This window comes from Podarcis muralis, chromosome 8, assembly GCF_964188315.1.
Source record: "Podarcis muralis chromosome 8, rPodMur119.hap1.1, whole genome shotgun sequence".
Taxonomy (NCBI): domain Eukaryota; kingdom Metazoa; phylum Chordata; class Lepidosauria; order Squamata; family Lacertidae; genus Podarcis; species Podarcis muralis.
In genome coordinates, this window is record NC_135662.1 from 54327505 (window position 1) to 54351037 (window position 23533).

Genomic DNA, 23533 nt, shown 5'->3' on the forward strand with positions numbered 1-23533 from the left:
AGTCTCAAAACATCTGGAGGGCTGAGGTTGAGGAAGCCTCCTGTATATTATAGGGATATGAAAGGACTGGGGGTTTTCCCCAGTAGCCTGTCCAAAAACCTAGTGCTTCTTTCCCTAGAAGGCAGTATCTGTACGTTTATTAATATTGTTCTGTTGTGTCAGCAACATATTCCTTCACAGTCCAAGACATCCCCTCTCACCCTCATTTGTGTCACAGATTAATGCCATCAAGATTATAGTGCAATACGCAATCAGTGCCTACCCTTGACAATTAAACATGGTGGGACACAGTTCTCAATCCTTCTTCTCTACCAGACAACCCACACTGTCATGATGCATGCTTTCATTCATTTTTCTTTAAAACCCTGTGCACAAGCATTTGCTGAACCCATCTCCAGTTTGCTGGAGGTCTGAGGCGATTCAGGAACAATATAATGATGCAAACTTCCCTTTGATGTTGTTTGGACAGAGGTTCAATTCTGTGGTGGCAATTCTGTGATGTTCAGGTGGATTCTGATGAACTCCTGTCCCAGACAATTTTAACTAAGATGCAGGAGGCTGAAGCTCATTTTGATGGTTTAACTCCAAATTAGAGAGGCATTTCTGTAGCTATGTCTTCTCCTCTGCCCAAACCTAGGGTTGCCATACGTCCAGAATTTCCCAGACATATCCTGAATACTGCAGTTGGCAGCAGTGTCAAATGTCCGGAAAAATCCGGGTACATGGCAGCCCATGCTGGCAGTGCCATTTTTGTCTATCTTCCATTTTTTTAAAAAAGCTCAAAAATGGATTTTATTTTTCCTATTTTCCCCAAAAAGCTCAACAACTTTGTCCGGATTTTCAACCCTACCAAACCTCTTGTTCACCTACTGTAATAAGCAGGACTTAATCTCTATAATCCACAGCAGGAGGAATACAGTAGAGGTGGGTTTAAAAAGACTGAAAAGAAACAGGTGGAAGAAGCCACAGCTGCTGAGTGCCCCACCTTTTCAGGGATTTTAAGGTAGACCACCACTCTGGGTTATGACCTGACAAGCCAAGTACAAGGTACCGTATTTCTTGACTCTGGTCGCAGTCCTTGCGGAAGAGCCAATTCCTTTGGTTCAATCAGTGCTGCAGTTTCACTGAAATAGTGAAGTAATGGCCCAGGCTGAACTAGGGATGAGGTACGAGGGATAGCCAATTTTGTGCTTAATCTAACTATAACTCCCATCATCCTTGTCCATTGGCCATGCTAGCTGAGGCTGATGGGGGTTGCAGTCCAACAGAGGGCGCAGGGTAGCTTACCCCTGGCTTGCGATCCCAACCTTTGTAGCCTTGATGCTGTTTTATTGTAGTCAATGGGCAAAACAGTTTTATTGTAACCACTAACATTGTTAGTCTATTTTGACTTAAATAGCGATGGGTGGCAGGCAGCGAGAAAACTATCCTTCGTTCCAATATCTATTCCCTTTCTTGCTAACAAAGATCTTAGTCTACACAATCTCTATTGAATAAAACATTAATTAGGTGACTACTCCACCCCAGCTCTTTATTTTCAAACTTGAATTAATCTTACAAAGCTGTTCTCCCCCCTCTCCATCTCCAAAGCACATCTGAAATTTAAATGTTCCACCCTTGGGTCAGACATTAGTTTGGACGGGTGCTGCTGCTTTTTGGATAAACAATATAATGCAAAATAACAGCAGGGGAGAAGCAGCATGGGTTCAGGAATGAAGCAAAAACAGAGTCCAATAAAAATGATTTTGCATTTCAAAGAGTATTAATAATAAACACGCTACCTCTTAAAATCACAGTTTTGAAAAGCACAGTCAGAAGTCATTAAGTGGAAATTAATTCTATTGAATGGAAGAAGAAAAAAACAAAAAGTCCTTCTTCCCTGAATAGTAATCATTGGTGAATTAGATGAGGGTAGCTACTGGATTTCTGAAGTTCCTTTTGACTGGCTCGAAGCAAATGGTATAACTCAGAAAGAGAATGTGAAGAATGGCTCTGATGATGGCCAGTGTCCTTGGTGCTGGCTTCTGCACAATCCTGCACTGCCTTCTGTAACTGCAGCTGGAGGGGAAAGGAGACAGCAGATCCCATGAAGTTGAGAGAAAACCAGGGACGGAATATTTTTTCACAGATGACCTATGGAAAGGGAGAGAGAGAAGCAGTAATTCACACACAAGATCTTTTAGTCCCATCCAACTTTAAGGTTAAGATCTTCACACAAAATATATTTTGCTGATGTGACTGGACTATTGTTAAGTCATATAATTTATCTAAGTTCAGTAATAAGTTCTAATGTTTTTGGCTCTTTGGAAGCAGGAAACCTGCACTCTCTGGTTGATTAAACCAACTGCAAACTACAGTGCACTCTGTCATCTTACTTGCAAAAGGAGTGAAACTCAAACCTTTATTGCATTAGCAAACTGCCATAGCAAAATAAGACAATACAAAAAAGAAAAAAGACAAACTAGAGACAAGCAACCAAGCAAAATTCAGGTGTTTTGGCTGGCGTAGTGACATTTAAGTTACCCGAAGACAATAATGCAAAGATATAGTAGCCAGCGCCCAAAAACTAATATGCGGGTATATATAAAGCACAAAATGGCCCCAGAACAGGCTCAGCATATTGAGTTAAAAGTAATAAAAGAATTAAAACAGGTCCAGGTCTAGGGCACGCTACCCTGTCAGAGTAGCCCTGAGTTTCAGAGCCTGCACTATGAAGATTGCCACCCCACGTGAGATTTGGGGATTTGCGTCCACAAGAAGCGATTTCAAACAGTCTTCCTTAGATGTAATGGTGGACGGGATCAAAAGGAGGAGCTTAGATCTTATTGGCTCATAAATAGGGCAGTAGAAGAAGAAATGTATGAAGTCCTCTACTTCATTCATTGTGCATGGACATAGACGCTGGGTAATAGGGGTCTTAGAGTAAATCCCCTGCAGGAAGGCCGTGGGTATAGAATGGAAGCGGGCCATAGTAAACGCTCTTCTCAAATTGGGCTCCGTCAGGTCTATCAAGTAGTTGGCAAGTGATCTTACCACTTTCACTTTAGGGAGCCACATGGAAAGGCGAGCTGAGGTGGACTGTGCCCGGTCCATGGCCTCGTCTCTTGTAAAAATCCAGGCCCGGATTTTATGTTTGTCCCAAGAGGACAGCGAGTCAAGATTTGGGAGAGAGTAGCGTGCAGTAATAGTCACCATGGCCTTGGACCATTTATTGCTTTGAGAACACGTTAAAAAGGCTTGCCTGGCTAGTAGGGAACCTGGGGCATTGATTAATTTACAATAAAAGCTAGTAATTCTAATGTGGGCTCTCGCAACAATGGAGGGGAGGCCCAGTTCTGTTCTTAACTGTGCTGCAACCGAGCCCTTGGGGAGACCCAGTATCTTCCGTGCAAAAGAGTTTTGTAGAATCTCCAGCCGTTGTAGTGTTTTTAAATTCCACCCCCAGATTTCAACCCCATACAGTAACATCGGGAGGACTTTGCTGATAAATGCTTTTCTGATTGGTGGAACCAGCTGGCCGCCTTTTGCATAGTAGAATTTCTCCAAGGCTTTGATGGTTCTGCGGGCAGCCAGGATGGTTGTATTTAGGTGAGCTGACCAGCTAAGCCCATGCTGAAAAATGATACCCAAATACTTGAATGCTGAACAATATTCAATAGAATGGCCCTCAAAATTCCAGAGTGACTTCCGAGTTTTCGTGCCAAAAGTAAGAATTTTGGTTTTGGCGAAATTAATTTTAAGGGAGTTGGTATCACAATATGTCATGAGCCCTCTGAGCGTGTTGTTTAAGCCCAGCTTGGTTAATGACAGTATCACCATGTCGTCCGCATAGAGTAATATGGGGATCTTGAGCTGTTGTAAGGAGGGGGCAGATTGATTTAGGGCCTTCATAGTTGTGACGATGTCATTGATATAGAAATTGAATAGAAAAGGGGCCAAGAGGCAACCCTGTTTGACCCCTTTATTCAGAGGGAAAGAATCAGAAAGAGCTCCCAGAGGGTGTATATGCTCTCTCCTGGCATTTACGGAATGCATGAAGACACAAGGTGTGTTGTGCACACACACACACACACATACCATCCCTGCCTCCCGTGTTCCCATCCCCATCACCCTCTGATCTTTCCATGTTGAGTGGGAAGGTCTCATGAGGAATATTCATTTCCTATTATTTCCTATGACCTATGATTGAGTGCCAGCAAGAATAAAAAAGGATAGACAAAGGCTGTCCATCCCTAGTGACAACAAAGGCTTCTAATTCATTCAGAATGATAGGTAGAAGAGCCCATTTGCTTCCACTCCAAAAAAGCATCCATAGCTGGAGTCACCAGTTCACACACGTCCATACATCACTTGATCTCACAGGTGACAGCTGGGCTACATGGTACACCTACAATGGGAATGCCACCCTAAGCAGCACTGGCATAATTGTTTAGAATCCTCTTCACTCCCAATCGTTCCCCTATTACTTTGCAAAGGAACACCAGGAAGCCCTCTACCATCTGCACAAACAATGTGGACATCTGGAGCCTCTGACTGTACAGCTGATATGTGCAAAGGCTTCCATGCAATCCAGAACCGCAGTCATGCAGGGTTCTAGGTAGCAATTATGCCTTCGCACACTTAGAGCTGCACTTGTGAAGGGTCCATCCCTACCATGTAGTGTTGTTCATGTGGGTGCCACTGCTCAGTGTGGGCCCCCTTCTGCGTAGAGCAACGCGGGAGCTATGATGTAGGGCTGGGCGATGTATTGATGCATCATCCAAAACCGGTTTGAAGTCCACCTCATGATCATGGTTTCATATTTTATATGGCCACATATCGTGAATCACAATGTGGGTGTGGGTGCTATGTAAAATATTGTGATGTGGGGAAAACCGTGAAACTGGTCATTGCTTCTCTCATGATTCCTGCTGCCCCTGTTGCTTTGTACTACAAAATAACAGTTGTAACAATATGTTAAAGGTAAGTAAAAATGTATCAGTTTTAGACCCCTAAGTAGTAGCATTATTCTGTTCACCTCTACATAGTTACAGTGGTACCTTGGAACTTGAACAGGTTGGCTCCCAAACAAATCAGTTCCTGAACGCCGCAAACCTGGAAGTAAGTGTTTCGGTTTGCGAACGTTTTTTGGAAGCCGAATGTCCGACGCAGCTTCTGCTTGAGTGCAGGAAGCTCCTGCAGCCAATCGAAAGCCGCGCCTTGGTTTTCGAATGGTTTCAGGAGTTAAACAGACTCCTGGAATGAATTAAGTTTGAGATCCAAGGTACTATTGTACATCCTTATTTCTGACATCGTGATATATTGTTATATCGTGATGCTTAGCAGATGATATATCACAAAGCTGAAAACCAGATATCGCCCAGCTTTACTATGACGAGTGAAAGGGAATTAGAAGGACTTGACAAGTGATGCAATGTCATTACAATGTGAGATTTCCTACCCTCCATGCAACACCTTTGGCTGCTGTTGGAAGTTAGCTATCCTGACAAAGCAGTGACGCTGCATCAATGTGGTATCACTTGATGTTATGGCAGTAAGCAAAATTTGCCACGGGGGTGCCATTTTTGGCAGCAACCCTGTACCAGCCATGGAACGCTGCCACTTTAGATGTCACTCATCTTCACTGAAACACACTCTGCTTGAGGTGATGATGCGGCAAGATGCGAAACTCTGCCTGCGTTGATTACATCTGTGAAAGCTTGTTCATCCATGGAAGCTACTGCTTGGAGCTGCAGTCATCGAGTGGTGTGCATGCATGTGTGAATAAGTCCTTAAGTGACAGTCGCTCACAGCATCATTTATTTTAAACTTGCACTTTCATGGGTATTTTAAAGTCAAGACATGCATCCAGTAAGGGAGACAAATAAGCCTGTAGCCACTCACTTGGAGGTTGTTATTGGCTCTCTCTGCTCCACATCTTCTGCTCCTCAGGTCACACTTTGAAAAGCAATCAAAAAAATTACAGTCTTCATCGCCTGTGCAGTTCTGCTCAAGGATGTCTCTCATTTTCGGTTCAAAGAAAGCCATGTCTACGTCAATAGCCACCACCTGCAAACCAGAATAATGCATTCAAGGGTGACTACAGTCCGTGCAAATTGCCACTTTTCTGCTCTCGTTGTTCCTGAGCCCTAAAGACTGCTGATCCAAGCATTCCGAGATGAATGCAAGAGAAAATTAGACATTACAAGTGGGAGAGCTTTCACTGATTAGCTCTGCAACACCAAGGCTTGAAACAGAATTGCATGAGTAACAGACAACTTTGGCGTGAAAGGAGGGGAAGTTCTTCTCGGAGATCCCTGAGAAAATGGCAGCCCTTCACAAGGGGAGTGGTTTCTGTGATGACATAAATTCTGTTCCATTTGCTCTAGCAAGCCCCACCCTCAGAGGCATAACAGCAGGAGTCCAATAGGAAGCTGACCCTTCCCATAGCCCAGCGGTAGTGCACATCCTTTGCATGCAGAAGGTCTCAGGTTCAATCTCTGATATTCCTATTTAAAAGGATCAGAAAGACCTCTCCCTAAGGCCTGCTGTCAGTCAGAGGAGACAAAATAAGAGGCTTAGCTCAATGGGCAAATAGCCTGACCTTGTATAAAAGAACTTCCTTTGTTCAGGTGACCAAATGGCCCACCCATTGTGTGCAATTAGGTAATTTTAGATGCTGGACTTAGTGGATGTACAGCTACCCCCCTTGAGACAATAATACAGTATTTGCTTCCAATTGTGGTGATTTCTCTCCTTCTATTCCCCCCTGACTCCTACTGTTCCATGCTTTACATCTGCTACATTCCTAACAAATTAGAGCAAAAACGTTAAAATAAAGCTTGGCAATCCTGAAAAAAATAAAAATAAAGTCAACATCTGACCAAGTGCCAGAGTTTCATGTTATAAATTCATTCATTTACTGTGGCTGCAGCTATTGTTTGTTTGACTGGGGGTGTTTGTCTGTGAATCTATTTCCACTGTCCCCATGACAACTATGGCTGGGTTTTTAACTTTCTTTTTCTGGTGCATCTATAGCACAGACCTCATCCTTTTGGTCTTCTGGAGTCACCATGTCACCAGCTAAACTTAGTGTTTTGGTCATTTTCAACTTATCAAGATACAATATTTTCATTCCTTCTATGAAAAAATGAAATTGCTTCACGAACTGCTGCATTGCACCTGTTTTTCAAGTACATGTATTTAACCTATTTCTGAGATGCTACATTCTCCATTGTCGGTAGCATCAACTGCTGAGGATTCCCCAAGTCCAGATACTCTCCATTGCTGTGGGGCAACAACAAGAAAACCATTTAAAATCCAAATAAGTAAGCTATTTCCACCCTCTAGATCAGCAAAGGTTTGTGCAGAGATTTTATGTATAGTCCACCTTTCCTCCAAGGAGCTCAAAGCAGAATACCCTCTGACCCCATTTTTTATTACCAACCTTGTGAGGGAGATTAGGAAGGAGAAACTGTGAGTGGCCCAGGAATATGCAGTGAGAGCTTCATGGCTGAGTGGGAACCTGAATTTAACATCCCCTAGAAAGCACATACCCACATCAATGCTGCTCTTCTGAACTGGGATAGTTGTAAAGCAGGGATATAGGAGAACTCTGTCTGGTCCTCCAGATGCGCTTGGACTTGGACCTCCCATCAGCCCCAGCCGGCTTGGCCAATGGTCAGGGATGATGGGAGCTGTAGACTAACAACGTCTAGAGGGCCAAGGGTTCCTCAACTGTTTTAATGCTTTAGAAATGTAGACAACTGCAACTTGCTGAGGTGGGGCTACTGCTGAACTGTGAGCCTCATCAACCCAAGTCTTTTGACAATGTGTGTGTGAGTGTGTGCTTGCAAACAACAGAAGGAATAAGGGCTCTGCTTTGGAGAGACTATGCCAGGTATCAAGGGCAGGGATAGCCATCCTTCACAAAACTGATATTAACATTTTGTTCTGCACACATCTTTCTTGGTTTTAAAAGGGGAGAAAAAGATTAAAATTTGTCCAGAATACACCACAAACTGCAAATAGATTGAGAAGCTGGGAAGCCTTTAGTTGGAGGGGTAGTGGTGATGTTTGTTATGACTGAGGGTTTGTTATGTTCTGAGGGTTTCAGGGGCATACCTGGCACTCAGCCAACACAACAAGGTTTGCCGCAAAATCCTGTTGCCCCTCAGCCAGCAGATTTTCAGTATAGGATTACACCCTTAAAGCAAAAGGAGTTGATAATAGTGCTTCTAATGATATTTGCCTGCCAACTTCATGTTCATTCCGTGGATAATGTGAACTGTGAATTCTAGTCTCCAAGCTGTCAGTGCAACACTTTCTACAGTGGACTCTCTTTTCACCTGAAAAACAACAACATTTAAAGTAATGGGGAGTGAGAGAAGAAAAGGCAGCTTTCAAACCCACAGTTGTCTGAGTGACAGGGTGAAAGTACTGAACTTGAAATGGCCTTCTCATTTTCTGAGCAGACCTCAAGGAGAATACAGCTTGAAGCATTTTTGGAAGACTTATTGGAAAGCTTTAGAAGACTGACACACCCCGGGGCCTTTCGCAAGTTCATGCAGGCAATATCAGAAACATATCTAATATGTAGCATTCTGCAGCTCACTCTAACTTCATCGAGATTCTAATTTTTTAAGTGGGTCCACTGATAATTTTTTTTCCAGCTACTGGGTTTTGTTTGGCGGATTGTTATTAGGCACATAACTGGACCAGATCTTCTTAATGTGCACGACCTGCCTTTTATTTTCCGAATGTGAGGTGGCCTGGCTGAAACTCAGCTTTATACAGGCTGCCGAAGAAAAGAAATAGAATATACCAGCCATTCCATTAGTTTACACACAGAAGACTCATGCTGGCAGACTAGCCAAGCATGGGGCCGCCTCGGGGCCAATTTGCGTGCCAAAAAGCAGTCAACAAAAGACACACACAACAAAGATGCAACAAGGATGTCATCAGTAGTTTGGTATTAGTCCCAGGAGGCGTATCCAGAAATCAAGAGCGATCTCTACATGTTTGCCCTCCAACTGCAAATCCTGATGTATATTAGATTAATGCAAATGGCGAGGCATTGGCACTTGCTGGAATAAGTTATACGTTTTTCATGAGACTGGTTGCTTTCCCACACTATTCTTCAGGACTTTTTTTGGCAGCGCTATCAAGCCTAACTTCACCACCACTCATTTCCCTATGAATAAGCTTGAGATGCGATGGCACCAAGGCTGACATTTGCCCTATGACTCAGGGACAGACTCAGACACGGACCTACAAAGCAATGAATCACAGTCTGGGTCCAATCAATAGGACTATAACAGCAACGCAACTAGCACAGCATGGAGCAGGAGGGAGTCATTGGCTACCACCACTAACTGGCAGCCAGTGAACTAACAGTTCTGACTTGAAGAGGGACATGACAGGGTGGGCAGGCAGGGGGCAGAACTGTCAGCACCATGTAGGCATGGCGTTGGTGAATAGCTAGCAGTTCACTATGGGTGAAGGATGCTGTTGTAATCTGATCAGGTAGAAGAGGTCCTCAAATGAATGAAGTGGTGCTATATAGTGACCGTGCTGAATCTGATTTAACATATGGTAAGCAGAGCTTTTTTAAAAACAAAATCTCTTTCACTTAATAATTGACTTTTTTTGCTGCTTCCCACCCATTCCCTAGCTTCTAATTACGCACCTGAACAAACACAAAAATAAATTGGAGAGTAAAAACACACCTATGCCTTTAAATCACCACACACTTAACCTTTGCACAGCACGTTCTAGTGCAAAGTTCTGTGTGCATACTTAATAAATACTGGCTCTGCTGGCAGCCGTGTTAATGAACATATTCTACTTTCACTCTACAGGAGCAAATTAATTTGCTCCAAGTTAAACTGAGAGTATGATTTGAAGAGCCTTCTATAGAAGGCGCCATCTTCACAAAAAATATCAGCTGAGGCCCAGTATTGAACTGGATTTCTATTCACCAAAGGCTCACAATGGATCAAATCAATAACAAAATTTCTCAAAGCATCCTCTGTCCCCGACCTCTGTGTTGTATGTCATCTATAAACCAGCAGACTTCTAGAAGATGCTCAAGGCAAGTACAAAAAGTTCTAGCCATTTTGTAGCTAAAACAGCACCAGCTAGATGGATATATCAGCTTGGGAACCTGGGACACAAATCTTCGGGGGGGGGGGGGACACTAAAGAACAGGGAGGGAAACAAATCAAGTGTGCTCAGTGACCATAGGACACTAAGAGTCTCTGTTGGGAAAAATAGAATGGGGGAAGAGAATATGCTGGGAAAGGCTAGAACAGGAATACTTCACACTGCAACATTTTGTTGCAAGTCCCACTCGTTCTATATGTTATTTGATTTTTGGTACATAGCTCGTATGGTCAAAAAACATCTTGTTGTGTTGTTCAGAACATATTGTTGCAAAAGAGGCAGTTTTTCAAGAATGCAGGACCCACTTGCAGAAGACAAGTGATTTCCGACAACAAAATAGGTGACAGATTCATCAAGTCAGTCATTGGCTCACATCCACACCATTCATTTAAAGTACATGGTTTACCTTCAAGAATCCTGGGAAGTGTAGTTTATTCCTCCCAGATCTGCAATTCCCAGCACCCTTAAACTACATTTTTTTTGGCGTGGGGAGAACCCATATGCTTTAAATGAATGGTAAGAATGTTTCCGAGCAGACAAATTTCCAAGGCCAGTCAACATTTGGGAACACTTGTGCGACACAGGGCTCTGCATATGGGATATCAATGAAGAAGAAGACTTCCTTTGATTATGAGTTGCATGCTACATGTGCCCAAACCACAGTTATGACATTGAGGTCCTCACTTACCGTCAGATCACTTCGTATGGCGAAGTTTTCCGGCTTGATGTCACAGAGATGAAGCCGGTGAGAAAAGTCATTGTCAAAATGCTTTACCATATCCAGGAAGCTGATGGCAATTTCAGTGATGGCCTTAGCCTTGCTTTTAATCCCAGAAAAGGAAACGCCGACCGCATCTTCCACAGAAAAGAGAGTTTTCTGCCAGGTATGCCCAGCGGTCAGGTACTCCACAGCATAGAAGTGTCCACAGGAGCCAATGACCCTTAGGACATGTTTACTGAAGTCTTGCAGCACACTGAAGTAAATATATTCTTCTTGTTGGAGTAGGGACCACATGCTAGCCAGCTGCGCTTTCCAGTGTGGGCCCCTCCCCTTCGTCCACAAAGGCACCACAGTGTTATTAGGAAGTTCTAGACCCAGAACATTCTTGATCTCCAAAGCGACCATCAGGAGGAACTCTGCCTCTGGAATACCCTGTGGTTCCATTTCCTCCAGAAAGCCAAGGTGGTGGTAGCTAGAGAAGATTTCATTTTTGGATTTCAGGATGACTGGGCGGCCTCTCCAGTCAGCTTGGATGACCTTCTTACCTCTGTCGTAATAAAGGCAGCGCTTGTATATCAACTTCTGTGCCACACACAAGTCTTCGCAAAGGTCTCCTGTCAAGGCTCTTTTTCTATAGTCAAGGCACTGGAGAAATGTGGAAAGAAAGAATCAATTGACAGCAGAAAGCCACCATTTCCAGTCACATCAAGAGTAGGGGAAGAGGACAAATCCCTGCAGGAGCTTTACATACTCAAGTTCTGCATGACACAGACAAAAGTAACACACAGCAAAGGTGTCAGGAAAGTTTGAGGGAGATGTTTGCCCATGTTTGCTGTTCCATCTTTCCTGCAGACCTGACAGGCCATAAACTCCCAGGAAACTCTTGCTAGCTGTTGTTTCGAGGGTAGCAAGCTCATAAACAGACAGCCCAAAAAGGTCAGTAAATTGTATCTCATGTTGTTTAAGCTCTGTACTTTTGCTCTAAGGGTTCCCTCTAGATGGCCTATTTATTGAGCATTCATCCTGATTTGCTTACACAAAGTCTGTGTATTGGTTAATTTATATCCGAATTTCATTGAGCGTTCATTCTGATTATTCTATGGGCTGACATCTGCCTGTTAGCCATTCATTCAACCCAAATTTTTCCAATGAATTTCCCTGTCACTTTCCTACATGCAGAAAGTCCATTTCTAAAGTTCTAGTATGCACTTGAATCCTTCCCACAAAATACTGCCAGGAGACACCCTAAGTTCAGGTTCCTTTGGATGCTATGCCAAGGGTGAGTTTGGTCTGTACTTTTAGAAACATTTTTCTCCTTCTCTCTGCCACATGTGTAAAGACACATAAAAATGTGCCTCGTTGGTTTGGGCCTGGTGCCTTTGCTGTACACCCAGATGGTGGTTGAGGGTTCAAATAATCATAGAGAGCAATATGAAGCCTGTTGCTTCAAAACACACACACATCCAACTTTTTTTGCCACACATAAAACTGGCTGCCGGAAAGCCTATAATTTTACACAATGATTAAAAGCAGTGATAAAGATAAACAGCTGTAAGGCATTATGATACGGGTTTTCTTACGGCGGTGGAGAAACTTGCTATGAAAACATTTTGTGGGACCAACTGAAATGCATGGGGAGTTGTGACCACACAGAATTCAGGGCTACAATCTGCCTCTGTACGTCCTACGATGTGACGGCATTAGAGCAATTGTTATCTGCCAAGCTGAAAATATGCAGGGTCTTGTAAAATGAAACAAAAACCACATGCTTGTTGTACAACAAAGCTGGGCAGTCTCTTAATCAAGACCTGCTGGTAAGTCACTTGGTGTCCACTGACAAAAGGTATGATGGGACATATTTGTGTGGTTTGCAAATTCTGCAGTTCATGACCAAAGAGACAAAAAAGAAATCAGGACTCTATAGTTATGTGGTCATCTCAAATGCACCAAAATAAATAAATAAACAGGATTTCCCCTGCCAGTCCCTTCCTCCAGCCATAATTGTTTCCATCCCTCTGTTTCTAGGAGTGTAAGCAATCTGCATAACTGTGTCCATTCAGACCTTCCAGAAGTGCAGCTGCAAAGTCTATTCCAGGCAACTCTCTGGAGGAGGAGATGACCGACGTGGGCTAGGGTGGAAGATGAAGAAAATCAGACAGCCAGTTAGTGGCTTGATACCAACTTCTGCATTGATTTCCCTTCCACACACCCCATTCTTCAGGCCAGGAATTTCCCACAATATATTTTCACATGAGAGAAATGCTGGACCCCAGAAAATGCAAGCCCCGCGAGGCTCTCTCATATTTCTCCAGCCAGTTCATCCCATTCCCAGGTCTCTGCCAGCTTACATTCTATTGGCTATGGACTCTGCATGTGAGGGATGGAGAGAGCAAAATCTGGAGCAGTTCCAAATGGCACAGATTACGTACAGAATATAAGGGTAGACTCCAGCACAGGGTTCACGAAACATTCTGCCAGTGCAAGGATTTCTGCTTGTGCAATGGAATGCTCTCCCCCTGTGCAACCCCTAAATCCTTTCTAGGGGTTCCCCCAATGCTCTGGAGCAGAGGGTGCAGGGCCCTTGCAGGGGAAGGGAGAGGGAATCCCATTGTGCAAGCGGAAATCCTTGTGCTGAAGGGATACAGGAGCTGAATACTGCCCCGTGTTTTTATATTTATCAGATGCCAAGTTGCCTCAGCTCATCTGCAACAATGGCGATGGTCTGCCAGCTTTTATGCCTCGCCACCCCCTTCCACACACAGCGCATAGAAATGCTGCCTTCACACAAAAGCCTCCCAGATACAAGTTTAGAAGCAAACCCTGCATGCTCCTATGAGAGAGCCAATAAATAGTTCCGACAGTGCTATGGAGGAACTGCTATCAGCTATCTTTAAACTGGTGTTTCCTAACTGGGGGCCATATGGTCCCTTGCCCGCCCGCCCCCGATATTCCAAGGGGGCCACAGGTGAAAATCGCATAAATGGGGGGGGGGGCATGGCATGAGACTAGGAGGCCACAAAGGAAAATGAGAAGTGAAGAAAACAGAAAAGTGACACAGAAAAGAAAACAGAAAACAGAGAAGTAGAGTGAACAGAGAAACAACCATGCTTCTCAGTGGATGCAGTGCCATGCGCTCTCTGTGGCAACGTCGCTTCTTGCTTCCTTCTCTCTCCCACTTGCACACCCAACTGCTGCACACACTAAGCTGCCCGCATCTTGTTTGTCCCAGGCAAGGTGTATGGCTGCAGCAATGTTAGTTATGAGGGTGTGCTGTTTCTTCATGCAAGCACTACTGCGAAAGGAGTATGCAAGAGTTACTCAGCCTCATGCGGAACTGCCTTAACAAAATGGACAGAGGAGATCTTCAGTTATCCCTCACACAATAGAACCGGTTATAAAAAAGCTTGTTTCTGGTCAACAAGCACAAGGGTCCCATTGGTCGTGAAATACTTAAAAGTATATTTTTTAAATGTAATTGTATTTTGTATAAATTATAAAAAAATGTTCTCTTTACAAACAAAACATTTAAGTAGCTACCTTTCTACCGGTAGGACAGGGGGGTGGGCCATAGGAAGGAAATGTGGTCGGAAGGGAGCTACAGTCCTTCTGGGAGCCACGAATAGTAGAGTAGAACTTGTCACGTGCTCTGCCAAGTTTCTCCCCTGGGTGAAATATTCTTCCTGATAACCAGATCAGTCAGCTATATCTTGAAGAGACCACCACCACCACTGGCGGCAATGCCCCAAGTTTTCTAAATTTGGGATCAGCCTTGCTACCATTGTCGCAAAATAGCAAGTAAATGGCTACAATGTGATTGGTTACTTGAATACCAACTTTTGTAAATTAACTGATATTCCTTTTCCTTGCTTGGTTGCCCAAATATACTTTTAACTGGCCATCATAATGCTGTGTAATAGGTTTGTAGCACCTCTTAATCCCAACCTTCAACACCTGTAATATGCATATTTTCAGGACCCACCTTTTTTTTTTTTTTTTTTTTTGAGATTGTGTATGTGTATGTGTGTGTTTTAATTGTGTTTTGAAACTGAGTTTTAAATCATTGTAACCCACCTTGGGCATTAGGCTGAAGGGTGGGCAATAAAACCACCATCATAGTGAGTTCCAAAGAGCAAGAATGTGGATTAGATGACCCTCGGGGTACTTTCCAACTCTACAATTCTAAAAGGGGAAGGAAGACTGAACACAATGTTGTTTTGCACTAACACAAAGCACTTCCACAAAGCCCTGATGTCCACCAATTCCACCATACCTCCCACTGTAGCCCTGCATCCCATGCTGTTTTGTGGAGGCTTGTTCAGCCATAAGGGCTGAATTGGCAACAAAATGAGTGTCCAACTTTGGAAGTGCTTTCAAGCAGCACGAAGTCCTCACGGGATACAACCCAAAGCAGCTTGTCTTGAACGCCTGGCATGTTGGTTTTATCAAACAGCTGTGAGCTCAGGTATTATTTTCCTTCTTCATCTCCACCTCTCCCCCATCCCCACCACCGACAATCATTTGAAATGTTATATCCATCCATCATAGCTAGGGCATATCAAATTGCTATGCGTCCCAGCCTTTTTCAGAGAGAAATTTGCATACTTTACTCATCTCCAGAGCCAAGTTCTCCTAAGGTCATGAAAGCCTGTAGCTCAACCAAATGGATGTGAGCACACGCCACTGTAAAAGCCATTGTAAAAGCTACGTTACTTACGCCTGCAAAGACTTCTGTGTGCAGAGACTCAAAAAACTGCATTTAAATAGTAGCACTGATTTTGCCTGAAGCCATCCACTAATGCAAGCAGTACGACATGACAGATGGAAGTAAATTTGAGAATATCCATTTTATAGCCAATCGCTACAGCAATACATTTCCCTTTTATATATTTGTAAGAGCTGGTGCTCCCTTGGCATCTCCCCCTGTAGTGTTGCTGGACTACAACTCCCATCATCCCTAACCATTGGCCATGCTGGCTGCGGCTGATGGGAGTTAGAGTCCAACAACATCTGGAGGGCCACAGGATCCCCAACCCCTACTTGTGAAAGAGGAAGCTTCCAGGGAGCCTGCTTATTCGCACAAATTTCCCCTCCCTTTCTAGTGCAACCATCTAGTCACTTTTCTAACTGCAAAACCTATAATAAAAGTGATGGGATACTGCACTGCAAAGGGTGGGATAACTCTCACTAGCTGTGTGGCCTCCATGCAAACATATCAGGATGAATCTCAATAAACATCTAGTGTCAGTCATATAATCGCCGCATAAGTTTGATGTGGACATATCAGCATAAATGCTCAATAAAGAACCGAACCAAAAGCTTCCCAGCGATTGCAAAGAGTCAGGAGTAAACGACAAAGCTCTCTTAAAGAAATCATGCAACCACTCTGAGGACTAGACTGTAAACACACAAGGTTAGTTTCCCGTGGATTAATTGGGAACCAATTAAATTGGTCTGTTAGAATGTAAGACAAATTAGTTCAGGGATAGGGACTCTGTGGCCTTCCAGATGTGGTTGGACTCCATCAGCTCCAGCCAGCAACGCAAATGGTCAGGGATGAGAGGGAATTTACTCCAACGACAACTAGAGAGCTACAGGCACCCCCCAACCCCACCAAATTAGTTTATTTGGAGTTAATAGAACTGAACTGGCTTAAATCCTAGTGCAGCACTCTGGCTTATCTGGTTTGTGGATGAGGCTGCAAATAACTTTTCTGCTTCTGGAATCCAGGTTAGGACACAGGCCAAAGGGAATAATGCAGATGTGATTCCTGATTCCCAAAGCTATGTCAGATACCTCCAAATTGTTTTGGAGCTCTAGCAGAGCTTCGGAGGAAATGGAAAATATTCTGTATCTCAGAGGTATCCAGCACTGCAGCTGCCTGCCACGGAGAAGGGATAGAAAGAATTCATCCTCTTGCTCTTTCCAAGAAGTTGGCAAGGCTGCAGAAGCACATAATTTGTCTTCGTTTATTATACACAACACAGGAAAATTTATAGTCATCAATAGCTTGCTACCGTAATAGATTATTTAATTTCCATTAGGCTTCCTTTCCCATTTGACAAAAGCCCTTTGCAAATAAAGGAATTTGGTCTGTTATTTAACCCTCTATGCTCATCTTGTAAAGCTGAGAGACAATCCCTCGGCTTACACAGTATTTTGGTCCGAAAATGTTTGTAAGTCACAGCTCAAACACAACATTTCACCTCGACACACAGGTGCTCTGGTTTAATCTGGGTGTAGACCGGGCAGAGAGGGCATTTTATAGGCTGCAGCAGATTTCCAGCAAGAAATTATTTTGCCCCTTGTGCTGTTTATTATATTATATGCTCAGGAAGAATGCACTATGCAGCTGAAAGCAAGGAAAACGTTGGAATAACTTTCCTACTTTCTAGATATGTGTTGTCGCACAGACAAAACAGAGCAAACCTTCCTCCAGCTATCTTAAAATAATAAATCCTCTTATTTTATCAGGGGAAGTTAATGGATATGGACTGCAGATGTTTGAGCTGAGCAGCCTCATGCCCACCTACACAGTTGCCTTGAAAACTCACTAGAAAATACAAATTGCCTTTTCCCCCCGTCTGCTTTTACTGCGTTTTATCAGCTAGACCTGGCAGCTGAATGCTCTGTCTTCTTTAATTGACAGTAACTGCTGCCTCAAAGGTGTAAGATGCAGTCACAGTGGCAAATGCTTTGCAAGCAGCAGACGATTCCCTTAATCAGCAGCCTGGCTTGTTTCCCTCACGCACCCCCCCCCCCCAAAGCACAGGCAAAACTCCATCAGCATGGGCTGCTCGTCTCCTAGTGCTTTTCATGCCAATACTTTCACAAATCTCCAATTCATGACATCAAGGATTCATTGGCTCTCATTAGTCTTTACTCAAAAGCATGATCCTTTATCATCCACAGGCCACCAAGCTAGAATTGGCTATATATAATCTATTAACTATGGTATGGCACAGTGGAGATAAGGGAATGGCATGGCACCTTGTGGCATAACATGGTGACAACATCTTACTGACGTACATGTTTCCCCCAATTTTTAAAAAATTAAGCAGTGAATGTGGAACAAGCTATTCCCTAGAACAATTGCCACCAAGAATACTATGCTACTGGCACTACAAAATTATGAAAACGTAACCTAGCAGTTCGAAAGCACGTCAAAGTGCAAGTAGATAAATAGGTACCGCTCTAGCGGGAAGGTAAACGGCGTTTCTGTGTGCTGCTCTGGTTCGCCAGAAGCGGCTTGGTCATGCTGGCCACATGACCCAGAAGCTGTACGCCAGCTCCCTTGGCCAATAAAGTGAGATGAGCACCGCAACCCCAGAGTTGGCCACGACTGGACTTAATGGTCAGGGGTCCCTTTACCTTTACCTTTAACCCAGCCAAACCAAAGGATTGTATCCAACTAAGCAGACCCACTGGGTGGAATTAAACATCACACTATGGGAGGGTTTCCCAAACTTGGGTCTCCAGCTGTTTTTGGTCTACAATTCCAAAAAACAAAACAAAAAACCTGGTCCTGCTAGCTAGGGATGATGGGAGTTGTAGTCCAAAAACAGCTGGAGAATCAAGTTTGGGAAACCCTGCACTAAGGCAACTGTTTCATTGGCATGCCAGGAGGAGCGATCCCCCTTTCCTGCTCTGTGTCCTGTTCTGGAGGTTGTCCTGACCCTCCCAAAGAGATTTTGGGGAGGGTAACATGAGTAATGGGTTGCATAGGGAGGGAGGAGTTTTGCTGTCCTAGTGGGACTTGTGCTGGCTTCTGGGAGCACAAGACTTCAGTTGAATGCAGCTCACTAAAATTAATGAACTAAGTTACTCGTGTCCAATAATCTCAAGGGGTCTGATCTAAACAGAGATAACAGTGGATATAACCCAAAGTATTTTTATATCCCATTTATTTCAATGGGATTTATAAGTACTTAACTCTGAGCCAAGCTACACATTATGTTGATTGTGTCGATGCAATTAACACGATCCTATTAATCGCTTCATTATAGTTCCTCTTGCCTAACATGGCCTAACACAGCCCATCTTGCCATCCTCAGACAGTTTGCAGCATCCAGAACCAAATTCCAGGCTTCCTTCAAGGTCAGCCCCATGCAGAGTGAATTGCAGCAATCTATCTGAAAAGGGGGAATCAGGGACGCGGACTTATAAAAAATATTGGGGGGGCCCGGGAAAGCTCATGAATAATAAATAAGCTCATGAATATGCAAATAAAGTGGCGCCGCCTCCTCGTGAGCGAATAGGGGAGAGCGTGCTGCGCCTATTAATCAGCTCCAAAGGAAATTGGGTGGAGCTTTTGCTCGGGAGGGAGGGCAGGAGGCATGCAGCCCGCCCCTCCCTGTGCATTTTGGGCTGGGGGAGGGGCGGCGATGGCGCTCTGCTGGAGGGGCGCCGGAGATTATTGGGGGGGCGGAGCCCCCCCAAACGAATTTTTGAGGGGGCTCGGGCCCCCTCAAGCCCCATGGAGTCGGCGCCTATGGGGGGAATGACTAACAGGGCAATCCTATACATATCTCGAGGCAAGTCCTCTTGAGTGCAATTGGACTTACTACAAATTGAATAATGCACCTGATCCGTAAGGTATGAATGTCTGAGGTTAGGTCTGATTTTTCCAGGAACAAGTACAACTGGAGGCTCAGATACCATTGGCAGAAAGCACTCCTGAACTCAGCTGCCTCATGCACATCCACAAGCAAGGATGGATCCAAGAAAAATCCAAGAGAAAATTTTGTTGCATTAGCTTTATTGGAAAGGTGGGGATTATTCCCCACCACTTTTCTCCAACATTTGGTGCATAACTGATGTACCAAATGGTTGGCTGCACAGAAAGTTCATGTATCTCAGTCTCTACCAAAATTCATAGCTCCTTTGAAAACTGAGTGTGCCATTTTAATCTTGAGAGACACCTTTAATGCAGACCACCTTGATAAAGGAACAGATTTTAGATAACACTCTAGTAATGTTGGCCCTTGTATCATTTCGTGTCGGCTTGCATTTATACGTTCAATTCTTGGTACTTGACACACAATGGATAGGTTTATAAAAAGCACTTCTGAATGTCAATTATCGGTAGAACACTACAGTTTGAAGCACACCTACTCCAGAGAAAGACACACTGAACTACGTTTGGCTTACTTCTTAGTAAAAATGCATGGGATTGCACTGTTAGTATTACAACATCTAACAAAATTAATAAAGTTTTTTTTATTAATCCCCCTCATGGTCTTTTATCCATCCACATTCCTGTTTCACTCTTAGTCTTCTGTTAAATCAATGCCTACAGCTTATCCCATGATCACGTATTCAGAAGTGAAGTCCTAAGTTCAATTGGCCTTGAGCTCCATCTTTTCCCAGAGCAATAGAGAAGTGGCATGATGTAGTGGATAGAGTGTTGGACTATAGACATAGGAAGCTGCCTTATACCAGATTGAATCATTGTTCCATTTAGTTCCATATTGTCTACTTGGAACTGTTCTCCATGGTTTCACGGCTCATTCTTAGTCTCACCTGGAGATTGAACCTTGGACCTTCTGGATACAAAGCAGTTGCTCTGCCACTGAGCTGCGCCCCTTCCCCGAGAGGCAGGCAGGTTGATAGTTCTACTAAACTAGGATGTTTAAGCATGAGACTGTCTAATCCGCCTTGCTGGGTTAATGCAAGGATAAAAAAGAGAGCAGAGAACCACACAAGCCATCTTGGAAGACAGGAAATAAATGCCGCAAAGCAATCTATAAGGCACATGAGTCAGGACATCCAGAAAATGTCATGGGGGAATGTTTAATTCTGACATCTTTGATCCAACCTGGCCTTTTGCTGCTGCTGCCCACCAGGACTCAATCTCCTTCCAATGATTTCTACTAGCTTGCCTGGCTCTGAAATAGGACTCATCCAGAGGTGGGATCTGTCCGCACTGGTGCATCTACAGGCTCAGCCACCCCTATTTTGTCTGAGATTTCCTCTGCTTGCCCCATGACTTTGAGGCACAGGTCCGAGGGGGCCATTTCTCATCCTGTCTCTTTCTCTGGGAAAACCTGCCATTCAGCGCTGAATTGGAACAAACTGGTTCTCTGCTGGTTGACAAATCTCAGACCAAAAAAGAAGTGTGGCCGAGCCTTATGTCGTTTTCGGCAGTGGAGTCAATGAAGGTTGGTCAATTTGGGCCAAGGAGGCCCTGCCCCAGCCACCTCGGTCTGCCCTCACCTGCCTGCCTTCTTAGTTAGCAACCAGTCCAGGGAGTGGTTCTGCCTGTTAGCTTCCTCTCCCTCCGGAGTCCCAGTAGAATTCAGCAGGGAGAAGGCTCGGGGCAAACCGAGAGCTGCCTCTGCCACTATGCCTATGGTGGGATTCCTTGCCTTCCTCTCCACCACGCTTACCAGTCTGCGGGCTTCCAGGGATCAGATAGTAAGGCATTACTGCCGGTAGGGCGGGTGCTGTCATGAGGCCAACGAGGCAGACGGCCAGGGCGCACACTTTAGAGGGGCACAGTTTTATACAGATTGGTTTTTGTGCTATCCAAGGGTGCCAACTTGGAGGGGAGCAGGTAAGCCCTGCACAATTGGGCAATTGTAGTTAGCTTCGCCCCCCCCCCCCGGGGGTGTGTGTGCTTTGTCTGTGCAAGTAGTTGGGCTCGCCTAGGGCGCAAAACAGCCTGGCCCCGGGTCTCTCCTGCTCGGTCCGAAGGGGGCTCCCCTGGACTTCGCCCTCGGCCCACCCTTCCCTTCTCCCCTCCGCAGCCGCCCCCGGCCACCTACCAGCCTGGCCAGGATCCTGTGGCTCTGCTCGTCGGTGCAGCGCCCGGAGAGGAGGACGCCGCCGTGCGCTAAGAAGAAGAAGACGCCCCCTGCCGCCCCGCACGCCGCCCAGAAGAGGCAGAAGGTGGCGGAGCAGCGCCTGCCCAGCCTGGCTCTCAGCAGGCGCTTCAAGGCGGGCATGCCTTGCACACTCCGTCCGCCCGTCCGGGCTGCTGTTGCTGCTGCTGCAGGGAATTCCCGCCTTAGCCCGTGCAGCAGACAGGAGAGTCCCGGCGATCCATCAGCGACGCTTGCGCGCCCCGGGCTGCCTCCCCGCTTCCTGCGAAGTCTCCAGCGCGACCTGACCGCCCGCTCGGCTTGCAACGTGCAGCCAAGAGCCAAGCGCACGGGCGGAGCGCGGCGGGCGCGTCCGGTGGCGGGCGCCTCCCGCGGCGCGCATCTGACCTCCGGGGAAGCCGCGCTCCTCGCTTGCTTCCCAGCGCGCCGCCTCGCAGTCGCCCGCGGCCACCAGTTGTCGTCGGCGCAGCAGCAGCAGCCGCGCTGCCTTTCGAGGGGAAGCCACGTAGGTCCGCCTCCCTTTTGTCTGCCGCGTCCCTCGGACGGTAGCAGCGCGGCTCCCCTCCTCGCCCGCCCGCCCGGCAAACTTTCGCCGACGCGGAGGAAGCCCGCGAGGAGGGAGAGGCAGGCAGAGCGCGCTTCCTCCCGCAGCGCTGTTCCTTTCAAAATCGAGATGGTTGATGGACACTTTGAAAGGGGCGACTCCAGAATGCTCTCCTTTTCGAAGGTGCACATTCAGTTATTCCTTGGGGACTTTGACGCCCCGATATGCTTTCCGTTATAAGCTGTATTTTAGCAGTATATACTAACTTACTTACATATCCAAATGAGATGTGCGTCGTAAATTAAATGAAAAGCCATATTACAAAGACAAGGATACAAAGGACCCAACCCAGTTCAGACCACCACCCCCATAAAAGATTTGAGGGGACTTGGACCCCCCTGCGAAATGGATGGGCATTGCCATTTAAAGGTGTGCTTGTTCGGAATCACGTGATCGATTATGCAAGGCGGGGCATACCTCCCCCCCCCATATTTAATTCAAGTTGGCACCCCTGCAAGGTTATAACTCTACCTCCCTCTTGCCCTTCTATGGCCCTCCTTCACTTTTATCTCCTTCCTTGACTTGATGACCCTTGTTGTCCCTCCCAGCTCTGCAATTCTATGGCTTCTCCCTTCCTGCCACACTCCCTTCTCCTCCATGACCTGATCTTAATTAATTTCCTATCTTAACACCTGCAAACCATAGATGGTTGCAAGCTTGTCAGTATAATTTGTCCTTTATGGGGCAGAAATGCTGGCATTGCTGTACTGTATCTTGTTCAAACAAGCCAAAGGGCATATTAAGCTGTCTTCACAAATGAGAGGTTTCGAGAAGGTTATCAAAGTGCTGGGGGGGGGGGGGGAGTTGCTGAAGGAATTTCAAATTCATTGTACATCCTATAGGGCCAATGTAAGTTTTCCACTTGAATTATAGGCTTGGGAAATGAAAAGGGCAACAACAGCCTTGGAATTACAGAAGCATAAACTGATAATCCCAGAATATTGCGATTGGTTGCATACATGGCAACCACGCCGGCTCACTAATATCAATATCACTTATTCTACAGATATTCTCTGGCCACAGTATCCAGGATACTACTGCCTGCCTGCTGCTGTTACTAGTGCAACATTCACTCTGAATGCAAAGGAGGTGACACATCAAATAGGTCACATAGACAGCTCCTGGTCAACAAAATTCCATTAATTGTAGCACAGCCTTACATACAGTTACTCAGAAGTATGTCCTCCTATATTCAAATAGGCTCTTTCTCATGTAACTGTGGGTAAAATTCAGAAAGTTACACTC

General features: G+C 45.3%; 1 protein-coding gene across 2 annotated transcripts; it reads right to left on the reverse strand.

The window, feature by feature from the left end:
• Positions 1-1337: 1337 nt before the first annotated feature.
• On the reverse strand, positions 1338-22423 carry DIPK1C (divergent protein kinase domain 1C). Of its 2 annotated transcripts, XM_028737468.2 has the most exons (4): positions 21628-22423; positions 10832-11509; positions 5884-6048; positions 1338-2133 (listed from the first exon to the last, which is right to left on the reverse strand). In XM_028737468.2, exons 1-4 carry the CDS (start codon positions 22417-22419, stop codon positions 1891-1893), a joined length of 1878 nt encoding a protein of 625 aa, XP_028593301.2. In that variant the 5' UTR covers positions 22420-22423; the 3' UTR covers positions 1338-1890. The 2 variants fall into 2 exon arrangements, with proteins under 2 accessions (XP_028593301.2, XP_028593302.2); XM_028737469.2 differs by lacking the exon at positions 5884-6048.
• Positions 22424-23533: the final 1110 nt, after the last annotated feature.